This window comes from Eucyclogobius newberryi, unplaced genomic scaffold, assembly GCF_026437365.1.
Source record: "Eucyclogobius newberryi isolate DKJ021-1_F unplaced genomic scaffold, fEucNew1.0.hap1 SCAF_1, whole genome shotgun sequence".
Classification (NCBI taxonomy): domain Eukaryota; kingdom Metazoa; phylum Chordata; class Actinopteri; order Gobiiformes; family Gobiidae; genus Eucyclogobius; species Eucyclogobius newberryi.
Window position 1 is genome coordinate 13,294,193 of NW_027315723.1, and position 19,022 is coordinate 13,313,214.

At 39.5% G+C, this 19,022-nt stretch overlaps 2 protein-coding genes across 2 annotated transcripts in view; one reads left to right on the forward strand and one right to left on the reverse strand.

Annotated features, from left to right (window-relative positions):
* mgat5 (alpha-1,6-mannosylglycoprotein 6-beta-N-acetylglucosaminyltransferase) overlaps positions 1 to 4,372 on the forward strand; it is a 100,767-nt gene extending 96,395 nt beyond the window's left edge. The window contains exons 15-17 of the mRNA XM_072464919.1: positions 847 to 921; positions 1,001 to 1,158; positions 2,892 to 4,372. Of these exons, the coding sequence (XP_072321020.1) occupies positions 847 to 921; positions 1,001 to 1,158; positions 2,892 to 3,090 (432 nt within the window). The 3' untranslated portion in view covers positions 3,091 to 4,372. The remainder of the gene's footprint in view (positions 1 to 846; positions 922 to 1,000; positions 1,159 to 2,891) is intronic.
* Positions 4,373 to 6,638: 2,266 nt separating this feature from the next.
* LOC140381151 (transmembrane protein 163a) overlaps positions 6,639 to 19,022 on the reverse strand; it is a 49,246-nt gene continuing 36,862 nt past the window's right edge. The window contains exons 6-9 of the mRNA XM_072465209.1: positions 15,824 to 15,935; positions 11,668 to 11,809; positions 8,866 to 9,858; positions 6,639 to 8,756 (exon numbers count right to left, since the gene is read on the reverse strand). Of these exons, the coding sequence (XP_072321310.1) occupies positions 9,798 to 9,858; positions 11,668 to 11,809; positions 15,824 to 15,935 (315 nt within the window). The 3' untranslated portion in view covers positions 6,639 to 8,756; positions 8,866 to 9,797. The remainder of the gene's footprint in view (positions 8,757 to 8,865; positions 9,859 to 11,667; positions 11,810 to 15,823; positions 15,936 to 19,022) is intronic.

The window sequence follows — 19,022 nt, forward strand, 5'->3', positions numbered from 1 at the left end:
CAGCTCTACAATGTAATGAGGCCCTGGTTTGGTCCTGGTTTGATCAAGGGTTTGGTCCTAGTTTGGTCCTAGTTTGGTCCTAGTTTGGTCCTAGTTTGGTCCTGTTCGGTCCTGTTCCTACTCTTGGTTTGGTCCTGGTTTGGTCCTAGTTTGGTCCTGTTCCTACTCTTGGTTTAGTCCTGGTTTGGTCCTAGTTTGGTCCTGTTCCTACTCTTGGTTTAGTCCTGGTTTGGTCCTAGTTTGGTCCTGTTCCTACTCTTGGTTTAGTCCTGGTTTGGTCCTAGTTTGGTCCTGTTCCTACTCTTGGTTTAGTCCTGGTTTGGTCCTAGTTTGGTCCTGTTCCTACTCTTGGTTTAGTCCTGGTTTGGTCCTAGTTTGGTCCTGTTCCTACTCTTGGTTTGGTCCTGGTTTGGTCTTGGTTTGGTCCTGGTTTGGTCCTGGTTTGGTCCTAGTTTGGTCCTGTTCCTACTCTTGGTTTAGTCCTGGTTTAGTCCTGGGTTTAGTCCAAGGTTTTTTTATGCGGTTTTCAGGCAACCATGTATAATTGCTTATTTAGTCTGTGTTTAGAGCTGATATAGACCTGCTTTAGTTCTGGTCCAGCACCTGACTTAGCCAAGATTTTGGTTTGTTTTAGTCTGTTTAGGTTAGTGTTTTAGGTAAGTTTTTTCCTGGTTTAGCCCGGAGTCTAACTAGGACTAACCTGGTTTAGCCCTGCTTTAATCCTGTTTGTAATATTAATTTAGCCCTGGATTGAGTCTGTTGTTAAATCCTACTTTCATCCACTTGTGTTGCCCCTGCCAGTCTTTTTGAAGCGGTACTAATTATAAGATACGTGCCTTGTTTCAGACCGAGCCCTACCTGCCGTATGAGTTCACCTGTGAGGGGATGCTGCAGAGGGTCAACGCCTTCATCGAAAACCAGGTATGTTCTTCACAAGCAAGAAATGTAGAATCACAGTCAAATGTTTCAGCGGCTAACTGAATCATATGTCTCTTTGTAGGACTTCTGTCACGGTCAGGTGATGTGGCCTCCTCTGGGCGCTCTGCAGGTCAAATTGGCAGACCCGGGACGCTCGTGTAAACAGGTTTGTCAGGAGGAGCAGCTCATCTGTGAACCTTCCTTCTTCCAACACCTCAACAAGGACAAGGACCTGCTAAGGTTAGTCACATCGAAGCATTTTATCCATCACAAGTGACAGAAATGATCCAAAAACTTGTGTGGGATATATTCAGAAGAACATTTATTTTGACAATTTATTGCTGCAGACAACAATTAGTTGTTAGGTGTTTTGAGGGACAAATGATAATAATAAGACATTGGAAGAGGTTGTATTACCCTTGTTACCTGCCATTGTGTGGCCAGTAGGTGATGCTATAATGCAGAGTAACTGCAATTGAAAAACACATGCAGTGGGCAATGGACCGCAGAAAATAGGTTATAACCACCAGGGGACAATGTTTGTGCAATAAAATGAATGATCTGGCACAGAATCCACCATGGATACAGATATTTGTCTCTATTTAGTACAGTTGACCGTTTGGAAAGCAAAGAAACTATATTAGTACACAATAATATAAATATAATTGTGTACCGCTCATAAACTATAGTAGACTTAATGCTCTAAAACTGACCTTTTATTTTTCTAATCAATGTAATTATTATTTGTCTCGTAAAAATGTGTATGAATAAAATGACCAAGTTGGTTTCTATGCGACCAATACTTGCCAACCCTTTTCTCCAAGTACGATTACAAATGATATCACAACAAAATTAAAATGTTATTACCTGTATTATTAAGTGGTGGAGTAACTTGTCCTGTTTTCAGAAACCGGCTCACACTGCATAAACTTTATTTCCAGAGTGTGTCTTACAGCAGGGTCACCCTCCTCCACAGTCAGACGTTGTTGTCTCGTCTTTATTGACTTACTCCTACGGTGTTTTTTAGTGCCAAAACCGAACTCAGCTAAAATATACCCAAAATATTTTGTGGGTATATGTTCTTTTCAGTTCTTTGGAGAATTGTTTACAAATCAAACTTTGTCGCTTATGGAAAAAATAACATGATTTGAATAATAAATAAATAATATGTTTTACGTAAGTTTTCCTTTTGGACATTTCGGTTCATTAATCAGGACTCTATTGTTTTATGGTTCTAAATCAGGTGAAAGTTGCTTATTGGTGTTAAAAGAACACTATGTACGATTTTGATTTTAAATTCCATAAATTTGACCTCCCAAGATAAGAGAAAAACCTGTACGATCAAATATAGCTTCTACTGATAACCATTCTAAACTTTATAATATGTTATATAACTGATAACAGCCTCTGCAGCTCAGACAGCCTGTATTCTGGAACTCTCTATCTGCAGGTTAAAGCTCTGGCAACACAGGCTCATGTGTGTTTGTAGTTCCTTTTTTAAACCAGTAACAGGGTCAAGACCGTTCCTTTGAGAAAATTGCTTTGACGACCAAATCAAATCAATAAATCAAATGTTGTAGTGTAATTTGAAACCTAGTATTATTGGATTTCATAATGTTGTTATTATTGTTATTATTATACATAATTATGTATAAAATAATTTAAAAACTGTACAAATTGATCAAGTAAAAGATGTGCTGCATAACTTTTCTTGTGGTGGGTACACTGCCTGCTTGTTGCCATGGTGATGTTATTTATCTGATTTGCTTGTGCTTTAAGTTATATGGCTCAAAAAGGCCTTGTTTCATCATAGCTCTGACGTGTAAAAGGGGCTGGCATTGCCACATACTTGTCACCATGGAGATCAATAAGTTGAATGGCATACTGTGGAATAATATCTCCATGGATCCTCCCCCTGAAAAGATATGCCTTTAAATCAAATAGATGATGTAACCTCTTTGTTTTGTCTGCAGACATGGTTTGGATTGTTTGACGGTGGAGTCCAGTGCTGACACGGTGGTCCCGGCCTACAGCGAGCCTCGGCGTCACTGCGTTTTCCAGTCGGACCTGCTCCTGTTCAGCTGCGCGGGCGCTCATCCCACTTTGAGACGCATCTGCCCCTGCCGCAACTACAAGAAGGGGCAGGTGGCGCTGTGCAAGGACTGTCTATAGCAGCCGGCGCTGCATCACACTCTCACCAGGCGGGGGCGCAGCTATCGAGCAGAATCACGAGTGTGCATCTAGAGACATTACTTAAACACGCTCTCATATTTATTGTTTCCAAGCTGCTGGAAGGGGAAAAAAACTAACAGTGTTGGGGCCAGTGACTGCATTTGGACACAAGGGGGCGCTGCAGCAACATCTCAGAATACTTGAATCAACACGGACTTTGAAATACAGTGAGGTGGTTCATATATACGTGACTGCTTTTTGTGTTTAGGCAAAGCAAGCCAGCACTGCAGCCCCCCCCATCCCTGCCTAAGGCCCCAAGTTCACCTCCAGCCATGCCAGTCGGAAGCTCTGTTGTATATTAGGTAGGTTTGCACTGGACTGGCACTACAGTAGTCCATAACCCCAGCATACACTTAAATCTGTCACAAATGTAGGCCCTGTTCAGACCTGGGCTTAAAATGTGCAGTTTTATATTATATTATCAACTAAAACTCTTAAGAAGTAAAAAAAAAAAAAAAAAAAAGTTAGATTTAATCATCTTATACCTAATCTAGCTCCACCAAAAATGTTCAAAATTGTCAGGGTAAAGCTAAAATCCACATAAAAATCATACATACTTTTGTTTAGTTTAATTGAAATTTGGGTTGCCCTTTTACAATGACGCATACATTTAGTCTATCCTATACTAATATTGATAATAATATAGTAATGCCTAGCACTTGTAATGCGCTTTACAGGCTCATCAAAACCTCTCAAAACACTACAATGAGTCACTATTCATTCACTGGAAGCGAGGCTGCCACTCCGCGCCATCAGCCCCTCCGACCACCACCGACCATTCACACACCACTTTCACACTGGGTTAAGTGTCTTGCACAACGGCACTCGCCCCACTAACACATCTAAAACCTCTGCCCAGTCTGGGGTTTGTTTTGTAGGTCATTATTGGGTGCTGCACAACCTTAAATGTCCAAGTAAAGGCAACTTATTATTATAAATGATGAAGGACTTGCCAATTATGGCTGTGAATGAACATGAACTGAGGTTGTGACTTCACTTTAATTAAGGAATCAATTGTTAATAAGTATGTTTTACACTGACCTTCAAGTGCAGAAAGGAGTAGATACATTGACTGTGCTTAGCCGAAAAGTAAACCATTCTTATCCCACGTCAGAACAGGGCCTTTAATGCTGGGGTTGTGTGGCCGATCAGACCGTGTCTCAATCACAGTTTTACACTGTACAGAACTTCAACGAGAGTCTAGATTTTTATTCTGGAAAAACGTTTTGTGTCTGACTAGAAACAGCAGATTTCCATACATCCAGATCTGATTTGCACACGTTTTAAGAGACATTTTTAAAGGTTATTTATAGAGAGCGACATTCATGTCTACGAAAAGGCCAGTAGGAAGTTGTTCAATGTTCGAGCATTTACCAGTCATGTCGACATTGTGTGTAGAACTTTAAAAGAACTGATTTATTGTGGCACTTTTCAATAACTCTGAAATCTTGCGTTCACAAACTGCAATGAAAAACAGCTTTGCCAACTTTGGACCGCCGCTACTTTGTTCCTCCTCATTTTGTCCGGATATTAATTTGCCTGCAGATTTAAGGAGAAAATACACAATTTGTTTGTTGTGGTGAACGGGAAATGCACTACAGTAATCTAAAAATATTGTTAACACTGTATATTGTTCATATTGGTTTTTGATTTTGTATTTATTTCGTACCCGAGCCTTTCTGTTTTGCTGGGAATCTGTTTTTTTTACAGAAAGGTTGTTTTCATTTCTTTTTTTATTAAGTTTATTTATGGAGAGTAATTTAAGGGAACACGAAATGTAAAATATCGGGAAAAGGAAGTTTATTATTGTCAATGTTTGGATTTGGACAATAATGAGAGGAAATCACATTTATGGTGTAATTTGTCACAAAGATATAGTATAATACAGCTCTAGAGCGCTGATGGCAAACCCAGACGCCATCTTGGGAAAGGAAGGTAAGCTCATTCAAATAACTTAAAAACTGAGACAAATGTTCTTGGAATAAAATGAAAAATCAGAGATGTAATTATATTTTTTAAGTCTCTAAAATGATAGAATATAAATGAATTCACTCTTGTTGTTTATGCTTGATTGATTCCTCTCATCGTTGCCCCCAAATTAAACATTTACAGAAAACTTGTGAACACCAGCGAATACTATGTGCTTTCTAGTCATCTCAGTTTCTGTTCAACTAAAAATGGGTAAGATATGTGTTTTCACAATGTCACCTTTTTTTCTTACATTATGTACCGTTTTTTTTGGGGGAGTGTCTACAGAGCCGCCGCGGCCGAAACTGCTCGGCTATTTTGTGCCGCGGCTCCTGAAACTGATGGGCTATTTGACCGCGCTGGGTCAGGGTCAGGGTCAGGGTAAGGGTTAAAGTGAGCCGCGGCTCTGTAGCCACAGCCTTTTTTTTTTTAGATGTCATATCTTTCGCCAAATTTAGTGTTTTCAAATATCATCACGTGCCTTTTTTTAACAGTTTACAGTTGTTTGTGTCCAATGGGAATAGAAATAGGAAAAAGAACAAAAGTGTAGTTGTCAAAAAAAAAAAATCCAAAAAAAATGTATCAGTAATTGTCTAACCACTTTACCACTTCAGACAATAGTTGACTCAAACCATCCAGGTCAAACCCAGAACTAAACCAGGATTAATATTGGTCAAATATGATGTGCATTGGTTTGAGCCACGTTCTGACTAAAAAAAAAAAAAACTGGGATTAAATTGAGTTAAAACCCGGATTAAATTATGCTAATACTTTAGATCTGGTTTGAATTTATACTAAACCAGAACTAAACCAAACAGAGGGCAACCTAGAAAGAAGCCAGGAGTCAACCAGGTCAAATTGTGCCTAAACCTGGTTGAAATGGGTTATTGTAAATTGCACAAAAATGAAAATTCTATCATTAGTTTTAGTCCGCACTTGGATTTGGAGAAAACAAAACCTCATATTGTTACTATCTCAAAGGGTCTGTGTCCCATTTTAAACCATGAGGGAAGAATATGTTTCAGAATAAACTGTTAGCCCCGCCCACTTAGTCCCTCCCTCCCGCTGAGGTTGAACCACGACAGAGACTGGGATCATCTCGGGCAGATGTTTCCACGTGGTTCACATTTGTTATGTAAAAGCTATTAGAATGAGTGAGTTTTAGAATAATACTAAAGCAGAAGTTTGGGACAGGCCATAAAAATGTTCATAGCGATTTGATATTGTAGGAATTAGGAAAGGACAGGCACAGACTTCAATACAAGTCAATGGTTTGCTTTTCAGGAGATTTGTGACTTTTGATGCATCTACGCCTTATGATTTAGGTTATTTCCTTTTCTGATTCAAATGTCCATCGCTGCATTGGTCATATCTGTGCATTTTTGCCGGTTGTAATAAAAACAAAATGTGAAAAACATATTTGTAAAGTCGAGGTCATTCAATTTTTTATTTTTTTTCCAATGTGACTCTTGCATCTGTTGTGCGATGATTGTAGTCCAAAACGGCAGAAGGCGGAGAAGTACGAGGGATATAACTTTATTTTTAAATAAACCTTTTTTCTGTGACAAAGGCTCCGTTTAACATTGTTTACATCACAGCAATACAGTTTTCATATTTACACCTGTGTATGTGCGTTTGTGCCGAAGGAGGGATGAGAAACCAAAGGCCAAACGTGACATGCCAACTTTAACTTTCACAATTTTATTATAGCATCTTTTTTGGATCTTTACTCTGAAAGCAAGACATTAGGATTAAAGAATTTAGGTCTACTTGAAATGTGTACGTTTAATTTGCATAACCAAATTTTGAGACAATTTGCATGTGATTAGCCAAAACATTATGATCACCTATTTACTTAATTCCATCATAATTTCCTGCCTTTATGCCTAATTTATTCTCTTTCCAAACCGATGCCACGATAATCTTGTTCTATCCAATTACATCATTACATCACCTGCGCGTTTAGTCTCTCACCCCTCAATAAATTAGCATAAAACTCAAGTTTAAATGTGGCTCGCCAGCCATGGAGCTCTGATAAAAACTATAAAAAATAATATTCAATTTCTATGTTGTATCATTGTACTCACAGATGTGACCCAAAAGTTACATTCAAAACACTGATGAATTAAGGCCTTGGAGTTAAGCGCGAATGAAAAATGAACAAATGTGTGTGTAGTGTGAAGGTTTATATATATATATAACTGTACATTGTTTTAAATAGAGTGTTTTCCTCACACTCCCACTCTTGTGCTCTCACTGTGTACATTTAAGGAACATGCCAGTAGAAATTATTACTTATACTACGACAGCCTTACAGAAATTTACCCTTATTTACGCTTTGAGGAGTAGTTTAGTTACACAAAATAGGGCTTTGTAATATTTTTTGATAAACTTGTGGGCGTGGAACTACAGGACGTTCAGTATTGGTGCCATGTAAGCCTTGATGTTTCCTGTAGTATAACTTAAACATGAATGATGTAACTTTTCTTGCAAGTCGTCCGCCGCCTGGTATTGTTTTGCCTGGAATGTTCCACAGTATGGCATTCAAACTGATCCATCTCAAACTATCCATCAAACTATCCATCTCCATCAGGTACAAGTTACAGGTTAGATCTGTGGCGAGGCAAGCCCAGACACGGAATCCAATTGTTTTTTTTACATAACCTGTAATTAAATAAGTGCAAGATCAGTTTAATGCCGTAGTGTGGAACATTCCAGACAAAGAAAGCAGCGAAACCCGTGGCAGAAAAGTTACAAAGTGCATTTTCAATAATTTATGTCTTGGCATGAAATTCATTCAAAACACCAGCAGAGGGCGCTAAGAGTGCATCTGCTGGGTGTAGTGAAAAGTGAAGTAGTTTGTATGAGGCTAAAACATTTGTAGCTATTGCAAAAGTGTGCCATTTGATGATGATCAAGTCTTGTGGAGGTAAATGGACTTTATTACAATAATATCCGTTGTGATTTAAACTGGGCCATTTGGGAGCTGCTGGTTTGTTCATAATATTATTGGACAAGTTCTGCAGTAGGGACATTAACTGTGACTAAATTAACTATCATAATTGGAATGAACACAACATAATATCTAGCATGCCTGGGGTCTTCTAAGGCTACAGATCTATTACTGAAAATATATGGAAGGTGCCACTACTGCTCAGCTTCAGCTTTCGGAGATATTGATTTTTGGTTTGGTGCAAGCGCCAGGGCACTTAGCGAGCAGCTTATAGAGGAACTACAAATATAAACATAATAGAAGCATCCTACAATGTCGTCTGCTACTACGGGGAGGGAACCGGGACAAAACTGTCAACGGTGAAACTAAATCAGGTCTAAAACTAAATCATGCTGCAGTAGAACAACTCCAGACCGGGACTAATCTAGGACCATACCAGAATCCAAAGCAGTAGAACTCAACCTGGTCCAAGTAGCGATAGGAACTAGCATATGGGACTAAATGTGGACTTTACCAGGTCTGAAAAGGGACTCAATCATGTCCATTCCAGGGACTAAACTCGGACGTGAAGCCAGAACTAAGCAAGGATGAAGCAGGACTTACGCAGGACTTAACTAGAGCTAAACCAGGTGTACATCAGGTCTTATGGAGTTAGATTTAGGACAAAAACGTGACTAAGCGGGTGCTCTCCAATGCCCTCTCCTCTGCCAAATCCTCATTTTAAATAAGGGGACTACTATATCTAAACCAGGACTACCACACCAAACCCTACTCAAAGCCTTATACAAAACAACTAACTACCCCTTTCTAAATGTGCTTTTGACAATGTTGTAAAACATTTTGGTCTCACTCATATGAGGTTATTGTAACAAGTATCAGTTTACAGTAGCGCACTAGACCTCACCAACTATTGAACTCGCAAAGACAAATTATCAGTATTATCATCACTGCAAAAATACAGCTGGAGTGGAATCGTTCACAGTACAATATCGAAATATATATTGACTCTCCATACTCTATTCACATATATGTAAACAGTTCCCTCATACGGACAGCAGATGGCGCTAGCGTGTAAGTACGATTGCATTTCCTATAGGTCAAAGTATATAATTCAAACTAACCAGTGTGTGCTTTATGTTTGTAGGTGCGGCTTGGTTGCCTTACTCCATTTGCAACATTTTTGAAAGATTTTTTGGCATCTCTTGGGATATTTTCCAGGTTCGTACAATACTTCCATAACATAACAGTCTACTCTACACTTCACCCATGATTCTCAGGCGCAATAGCCGTGCCAAATTTGATCATAAAACATGTCCAAATAGGAAAAAGAAAAATCTAGTGCGCTACATTGGCTACATTTATCAACTTGATTGGTAACACCTAGCATAACATTGTCCTATTTTGTGATGAAATTATGACAAAATTGTACGTCCGATACAAAAATGTGCTCGATTAAGATGCTTTCTTGGGGTGCCCATAAAACTTCACAGTAAACTTCAAATTCTATGCTTAAATAATTCAGATAAATATCTATATACACTGTTGTAAAACCAAGAGTCCACAGTCCATTCATTTAAACAGGAGGCTTTGCAGACCCTGGCATCTACGCCTCAGTGGCATTGTCTTTGGAAAAATTACACAGGAACAACAAGCTGTAAATGTCCCGTCTTTCTATTGGCTGCCATCGTGGACGCTTCTGTGCAATCCTCTTCATAGCGTGGATTTGTCACTCGAAGCGCTCGTAGTTCCTCGTTTGCCGGATTCGTGGGACCATATCCATCAAAAGCCTGCAAAAAATAAAAAATAAAAAGACATGGAAAGTACTGAAATTATCCTCTTACGTACATTTGATAGCATTCTAGGTTCTTAAAAATATACATCTATTTGAATAATATGAGTGAAATAAATGGCAACTTTTTGGTGAATTTTCCAAATGATCAAACATGTTTAATATGGCAAAAAGGCAGACCTGGAGGGAGTAATTGCAGAGGGTGGTAGTAGTAGTGATGATAGTAGTAAAGTAGTCAGTATGATCACATTATTTTTGGAATTTGCTTTAGTCTTCTTCTTCCTTGTACATTGTAATACCTGTGTCTGTCTGTGGGGAAGCTGACAACCCTTTCCATCTTATCAACGCTTTGCTTGTTTCTGTGCTAATCATTGAGGGGAGGGGCTTAACAACGGGACCAGCTCAACAATGGACGTCCCATTCCAACCAATTAGAACAGGAAATTGAATGCTGTTTGTCCAATCTGCTTTAAGGATTTATTGTCAAACTATACCTTAGCATTAGCACAGCATTGTCGCTGTAGCTATAGCGCGTAACTGTCTATCATGCCATAGATGTCAAAGACACTTCAAAACTCCAAACTCCAAAATATAATTAAAACGTTTAAGACAGGCATCAAACAAAGCAATGCAATCCTAGTGCAATGGTTTTCCAACACGAGAATAAAACCCGTACCTAACCTTGAGTTAAATAAAACTAGATGTTGAGAACAAATTGCAGTAGCGTAATTTTTATAGATGGGCGAGCAGACTCAAGGTGTTTGTTAATATTCAGTGGAAAAAATTGGCACACAGGAGTGGAAAAAAACATAAACGCAAAGGTCAGTGTCGAACCTCACTCTCCCACGTGGAGGATGAACACTATTATACTTCCACACTTCAAGTGCTGGATGGATTGAATAGTCTCACTTCACCAATCAATTAATTACACAAACTAGCACTCTGTTATTACAATCCTGCCTGTATTTCTAACTAAAGTCTAATCATTAGAACACTTGTCTGTAAAAGCTAGTTTTTAAGTCACTTTAAGTCACAAATATCCACACAGGTTTATGCTCTGGTTGTAAAGCACATGTTACATGAACGGGCCTCTGAACACGAGAGAGAAGAAGAACCAAGCTTCCCACGCAGTATTGCTTGGCGGCCTGGAGAGGCCACTAAAAGACACTGCTTCAGCAGCAGAAGTGAGAGGAAAACGGCAATATTTTGATATATTTTGGAACAATATATATATATATATATATATATATATATATATATATAGTTGTGACACACAAGTCATTTTATTGCCCTGACCGCACGCCATTGACAGATTGTAACTTATGGACAGGGTATGACCCTAGTGTAATTAATGGCATAATACATGTTTTATTTTTGGCATCACCCACCCCTACGTTGTGGTATCATGGGGTTCAGTGTCCTGTTTATGAGCGCCATTTTGAGGACTTTTGACCATTTAAAAGATACAATGTTTTGTTTTAAATTGTTAATTGCTACAGCAAAAGTATTGTTTTTCACCACTCTGTTCTGGCAGTGGTAGTAATATGCAAAATGTAGCTTTGGCCTCTAGTTTATTCTTATGCATCTCAACTGTTGTGACCAAAACAATTAAACAGTAACGGAGCCAAAAGGGGGCAGTATATCAAAGCATCATTGTGAGATAGGGTCAGAACAGTTTAAGAATAGTTGAAGGAAATAGCAACATTCTATTGTCCTGTAGTGTTTAGATAAGATGTGTGCAAGTTGAATGTCTAATGTTAATCTGCACATTCTTATGAAAAGCATCAATATAAGAATACACGGCTTACTTGACTCCATAGGCCATAATGACCAGGCCAATGATGACCCCTATTGTCCCGTCCAGGTACCACACTTTGGGCTCGTGCTTGAAAACCTCAGCGCTGATCAGGATGGAGAAGCCCATGACGCCCCCGACCATTGAGTTAAATCCTGTCGGAGGAAAAGGGAAGAAAAGTTTACAGCAAAATGATAATACCAAAGTTCAGTTGCATTATTCAAGCTGTTAAGAAATATTTTTTACAACATAGTCATGATATTTCTCAGTGTTTCACTAAAATTTGGTTAAAATCGATAATCGTGATTGCTCAGGTCACTGTCTCAATGTAATAGATGGGACTAAAAAATAGGAATTTACTTAAATGTAAAGAGTTTGTTTTCTGTTTATGTCACATTAACTTTACTTTATCATGTAGAAATGTTGACGTTGAAACCTATTCACATACTACTATTACTACAACAATGCTACAATTTACTATTGTCAATTATTGTGAATAATAATAAAATACTGAATAACTAACACTAATATTTAAAATTATGATATTCCTGAGTAAAGAATATGTTTTTTTTTAATCGCAAAACTTTCTAAACCAACATAATATAGTCCACTCTTAGGCAGATGGAAATTCATCTTAACTTATCTTGACCTATATAAACAGCAACTACTTTTATTCAGGAATTTACAACTTCAATTTTGTGAGACAGGGTGTTGTGTTTGTGGCTCCTTTTGGTTTCTGTTGGTTGCATGTGACAGAGAAAGCAGCTGTTTGAAAAGATCGTCTTGTTGAAATGTGATTTTCCACAATCTAGTTAAGGATGGGATCATGTGAGCCGGAGGAATGTGCAGCGCGTGTGAGAAAGCTCGACTAACTTTGACAAAGCAGTGCCAATTTCACAGCCACAATGGACAGAATGTTGGATACACAAACTGGAAGTTATGGTCTGACAATGAAGATAACACTGGAGGAACAAGCAACTGGGACTAAACCATGACTATACTGGGACTAAACCATGACTATACTGGGACTAAACCATGACTATACTGGGACTATACTGGGACTAAACCATGACTATACTGGGACTAAACCATGACTATACTGGGACTATACTGGGACTAAACCATGACTATACTGGGACTAAACCATGACTATACTGGGACTAAACCATGACTATACTGGGACTATACTGGGACTAAACCATGACTATACTGGGACTAAACCATGACTATACTGGGACTAAACCATGACTATACTGGGACTAAACCATGACTATACTGGGACTATACTGGGACTAAACCATGACTATACTGGGACTAAACCATGACTATACTGGGACTAAACCATGACTATACTGGGACTAAACCATGACTATACTGGGACTAAACCATGACTATACTGGGACTAAACCATGACTATACAGGGACTAAACCATGACTATACTGGGACTAAACCATGACTATACTGGGACTAAACCATGACTATACTGGGACTATACTGGGACTAAACCATGACTATACTGGGACTAAACCATGACTATACTGGGACTAAACCATGACTATACTGGGACTAAACCATGACTATACAGGGACTAAACCATGACTCTACTGGGACTAAACCATGACTATACTGGGACTAAACCATGACTATACTGGGACTAAACCATGACTATACAGGGACTAAACCATGACTCTACTGGGACTAAACCATGACTATACTGGGACTAAACCATGACTATACTGGGACTAAACCATGACTATACAGGGACTAAACCATGACTATACTGGGACTAAACCATGACTATACTGGGACTAAACCATGACTATACCATGACTATACTGGGACTAAACCATGACTATACTGGGACTAAACCATGACTATACTGGGACTAAACCATGACTATACTGGGACTAAACCATGACTATACCATGACTATACTGGGACTAAACCATGACTATACTGGGACTAAACCATGACTATACCATGACTATACTGGGACTAAACCATGACTATACTGGGACTAAACCATGACTATACTGGGACTAAACCATGACTATACTGGGACTAAACCATGACTATACTGGGACTAAACCATGACTATACTGGGACTAAACCATGACTATACTGGGACTAAACCATGATTAAACCAGGGTAAACAATTAACAATCTGGGGCTAAATCACAAGACTGAACCAAGACTGAAACTACAACTAAACCTCAGGTGAAAATGACAATGACCAAACCAGAACTAAACTAGGGTTAAACTATGGTAGTGCTAAACCAGAACTAAACCTTGGATAAACTAGGCCTAAACCAGAGCTAAACCAGAGCTAAACCAGGACTAAACCAGGGCAAACCTAGAACTGAACTAGATTAAACCAGGATTTAACCATGGCTAAACTAGGGCTAAACCATACTAAGGCTCAACCTCTAATAAACTAGGCCTAAACCAGAGCTAAACCAGGACTAAATGAAGGCTAAACCAGAACTAAACCTTGGAAAAACTAGGCCTAAACCAGAGCTAAACCAGGACTAAATGAAGGCTAAACCAGAATTAAACCTTATCTGAACTTGTAGCTTGATTGACCCAAACATTATACCTAATAGCTTCTGTGTCCTTATTTTCAAATCAACGACTCTCAATGACATTTATCTGAGCAGCACAAAATGGTCTACAATTTGTGCAAATGGAAGTACGGAAATTAGTTTTATGATTAAGGTATTTATGCATGGACTAGGCACATAATTATGCTTTCGGTGCCACATCACGAGCAGACGAGGAGTTCTAAATGTCGTTATAAGAACAAGATAGTAATGGCAACGTTCTACAAGATGATTCATTATGTTCTCATTGCATAATAGTAAACATTTAAAGTAAGTTTTTTAGAATGTACATGTATCACAAAAAATGCCTGTTTGTCTCCTAAGATATGATGTAACAGGATGTACAAGAGGGTGCGCGGTGGCAGAGTGGTTAGAGCTCTCGTCTCCCAATAAGGAGAGGACCAGACCAACGTCACATGATCTCTCTGGGTGGAGTCTGCATGTTCTCCCCGTGTTACCATGGGTTCTCTCCTGAAAGACATGCATGTGTTGGGTAAATTGGCCACTGTAAATTGCCCTTATGAATGAATGGTTGTCTGTGTGTGTGTGTCTCTGTGTTAACCCTGCGAACAAATGGCAGAATTAATCATATATAGGTTATGTTTTGATTCTCGAGCTTATTATCCAGTCAAAAAAGAAAGAAAGACCTTCACAAATTTAGGTTGCCATATCCTACCACTACAGAATACAAATCTATACCTCCCACTCTCTACGTTTACATGCAGGCTAGAAAAACCCAATAAGAGGTCTAGTCCAACCGATTGTTCAAACTGCACGTAAACCCGAGAAGTACCATTGAGGTGTCTTGATTCAAATGTCAAACATCTCAATAACACATGTGTGAAGTCTGCGTGTAACAGTGCAGTCTGATAAAGACAGAAGCAGACTAGGAGAGGCACTCAAGTACTCGGGGTATGAAACAGCCATTAAAATATTAGATCTTTATGGATATTATTATGTGTTTGGACGTGTACTCGCTCATTTTATATCAGCGGAGACGACAACCTACAGCCCCTGCACTTGCCCGTGTGCTTTTGTTTTCATCCACTGCGGTAAAAGTGAAAATTACCAGTACTTCAATGTGTTTCGTTGACACGTACACTGCAGAGAGCAAATAACCTGTGTGCGACGTCTGAAACTCAAATGCACAAAGCAAATAAGACATCGCTTTACTCTGTTTGCCAAAGTGTGGTTATGTGTATGACAGCCGTTTTATTAGCCAATGTAATTACACGCTTTTGGTTCCTGGGGACACTAAATGACAAGACATCCCTGAATGTCCCTCAGATCTCGCTCGCACCTATTTGATTCTTTTAGCAGCATGTATATTAGGAACAAGAGTGGTCTGGCTAGGGGGCAAAGACTAATTAGGTTTGGTTGTTTTAGCGCACTCCGAGTTCCCTGTGCATGTAAATGAGCCATGGCATGTCCATAAACTAGGAGATAAACTCGTATGTGTCCTCTATTTGCAGGGTTCAGTTGCGATTTTACTTCATTTTTAAGAGCATACATTTACATAAGTTCTAAATGTGCTGTTGTTTGTGACTTTAGGTTACAGAGAGACCTACCATCAGTGATCAGGGCTCGGCTGGTCAGGATTTTGCCGAGCATGAACTTGATTATTGCCAAAATGACGCAGACCAAACCACTCACGATGGCCACGCTGAAGAGGAAGTCGTCCTGGAACACACACAACAAATACAGTCATTTTAGCTGTGGTACTAGTAGCTGTTTAATCACAACATAGCAACATATTTGGTAAGAAAAGCAATTGTGTAACTGTGACGTGAGACTTTCAAGATGGCGCCAGAGTAGATTGTCCGTGTTGCTGTGCGTTCTGCTGTTGTGACAGAAATAACTTGAGAAATCTCCGGCAAGCGCATGATATTAGTGAAAAGAATGCATTACGTTATGCTAACTCAAACAAGACACAGGAAGGAAAGTGTGAGTCTGCATCCATGTGGACAATGATACAAAATAGCTGCCAAAAAATCTATTGAAAAACAACAAAACAAAAGCATTGTATGTGATGGACTCCACTTAATAAGACCATTTATTGTATGACTTTCGGAATTAGATATTGTATTTCCATTAGTGGCCAAATGTCACTAGGTCCCAAAAAACCTAATACATTTTCAATAGCAGTTCAAGGAAATAGGGCTTCAGTATAAATTAGTGGGCATATTGCAAAACCAAGAATGGTTGTGGTAATTGTACCGTAAGTTGTACCTTATAATTGTGTTATAACTTTCCTTATCATTAAAATAACACCTTACATTAACTACATTAATTTAAATTTGCTTAGTTCAAATGCTGAATATGGGACTAAACCAAGACTAAACCAGGATCATAAAAGAGGACCAAATCAGCTTTACATCCCAAAACTGGGGCCAAACCCTGGACCAAAGCAAGAGGGGTGTGGGCTTAGTCTAAATGTCCAAGTTATTGGTTAAATAACTCTAATGACAAGACATTTGGAAATGCTCAGTGGGGCCCCCAACTCACTTTGAACATAAAAATACGTAGCAGGTGAGGAGGCGGGCTCTAGCCCAGTGATTGACAGCAGCTGCCGACAGGAAACATGGCGCGGACTGACTGTCTAATCTGGATCGGAGCGGACATTCAACCGATGCTAAGATGCTAATAACAATGCTAGTGTTCTCCACTCCCTCGGCCCCTCCCCCCTCTGCGCTCACGCACCACGTCAGACACAGGGGCGGGGCTCACATTGGCCACGCCGCAGGTCCAACCAGGAAATTCATATGCAGTGGCCACAGTTGAAACCAAAGAGGACAATGCAGGCACAGCTTTGGACTTTGAACAAAGTGCACTGAAATGACAAAATAAGGCCAGGGATGTGTATATTTCTGTTATAGGCCCATTTACACAGTTAATGAATATGAGGCCAGCTTCAATGATCTAAAAACCATTTTGCTCCTTGTGGTTCGTAGAATATGTATGTGGCTCAAAACGATTCCCGGTTGTGGCCCCGATCTGTCTGCGTCTGTTTAAACTGTGGCCTGTTTAGCTGCCCCTGAGAGAGGTGACACTTGAGTCCTATTGAGTTTTGAATTGATAAAAGATTAAAGACAGACTATGCCCACTGAATGCTCACTGTTTAATTACAAAAGAAACCGTGCAGTTTCTGCACAAATAGCCTATTATGCAACACACTCCGAAATGCCCCTCGGAGCACTTGCGTTACGCACTGTGCGTTATGTGTCTCATGGAAGCGGCGGCACAGCTGCTAACTTACAGTAGGTTGTATTTATATTTCCATTGGCTCATTAGAATAATTACTCTACAGCTACACATATCTGTTGTTTTGACATGGAAGACTTGATCCAGCCTTAAACCACATCACGTCAATATTTCATATTTGTTATGTCTATCCTTCAGCCCATTTGCTCAGTTAAAGGACAGGACTAAATCAGGACAAATCCAGGGCCAGGCCTGCTTCTTCCAACAAAAACATTCACAAACACAGAAATAACAACAACTAATCTAAAAGGTAACTGTGACTAAACCATGTGTAAGCAATGACTAAACCAGGTCTACATCAGGACTAAAACAGGCGAACTAAATCAGTATTTAAGAAGGTCTAAATTGGGTCTAAGAAAGGACACATCAGGACTTTACATGACTAAATAAGGACAAAACTAGCCATGATATATCAAAATCTTATTTAACTACTGAATTACTTAATTTAAGCATGAAATGCATCAACTTCACTTACGAGTGTGTTTAGCTCAACAGGTAAAGCATTAGGTTGGGGTGCGGACGATCGGGATGGAGATCCACACTGACCTCAATTTAACCATCTTGTTCTTTTCATGTTTAAACTTTTATTACTATTGCACAGTCTGTGGTGTTTATTACACGGCTTTCTATTCAACAGCAGCATTTTCATGTGAAAACGTGTCATTTGTGCAGAGCTGAGGCTGATCCTGACCTGCTCTGAGCCCTGATTGGCTGCTCTGACTGTCCGTCACGATTGCTCCTCTCTATCTTGGATTGGATGCTAGCTCTCTTTACCCGCGGTCTCATTAGTTATTTTTGTTGAACTGGTGTATTTATTGGCTGAATTTAAAAAGTGGGCGTAGCAAGTGCGCAATGTTTACAGCAGACGGAGCATGCCATGTGATCTGACCATGGAGCTAACAAAAAGGCCTTTTCTACATCATTTAACTGACATTTTTTAAAAAGGTTAGGGCATAAATGAGCAGACGGACTGGAAAAAAGAGGCATTTAGACTAAATATTCAAACTAAATATTACTCAAGTAAGAGTAAAAGTGTAGTGTCAGAAAGTTACTCCAAGATGTACAATTTCTGCTGTTCTGGTCTCTGGAGGGAGGAGCTCTGCCAAGGTCTTTCGTTGCCCTTGGAGGGTTATGTATGTACAGGAAATACAGCATTGGGGGCACTAAAACCATATCTCAGCCTGAATGAGCAACGACTCTTTCTTTGTGGACTAAGCCCCGGATGTTTTGAATGTCTGGCTCCGCCTCTGCTGAACCATAAACCAAACCAGTTCTACAGCAGGACTAAATCAGGTCTAAGCTGAATACAAACCAAGACCACGTTTTATAGGTCAGAGGTAAATGCTCTCACCTCTGACCCACACAACCCTTACACATAACTCAAACTATAACCACGTGTTCGTCTGCTCGACCAATGAAATGAGCATCTTTCAGCCCACCTCTGAAAATGCACTGTAATGAAGCCTTTATCCCTTCCTTATTTGACTTCCTCGCAGCTAAATGCTG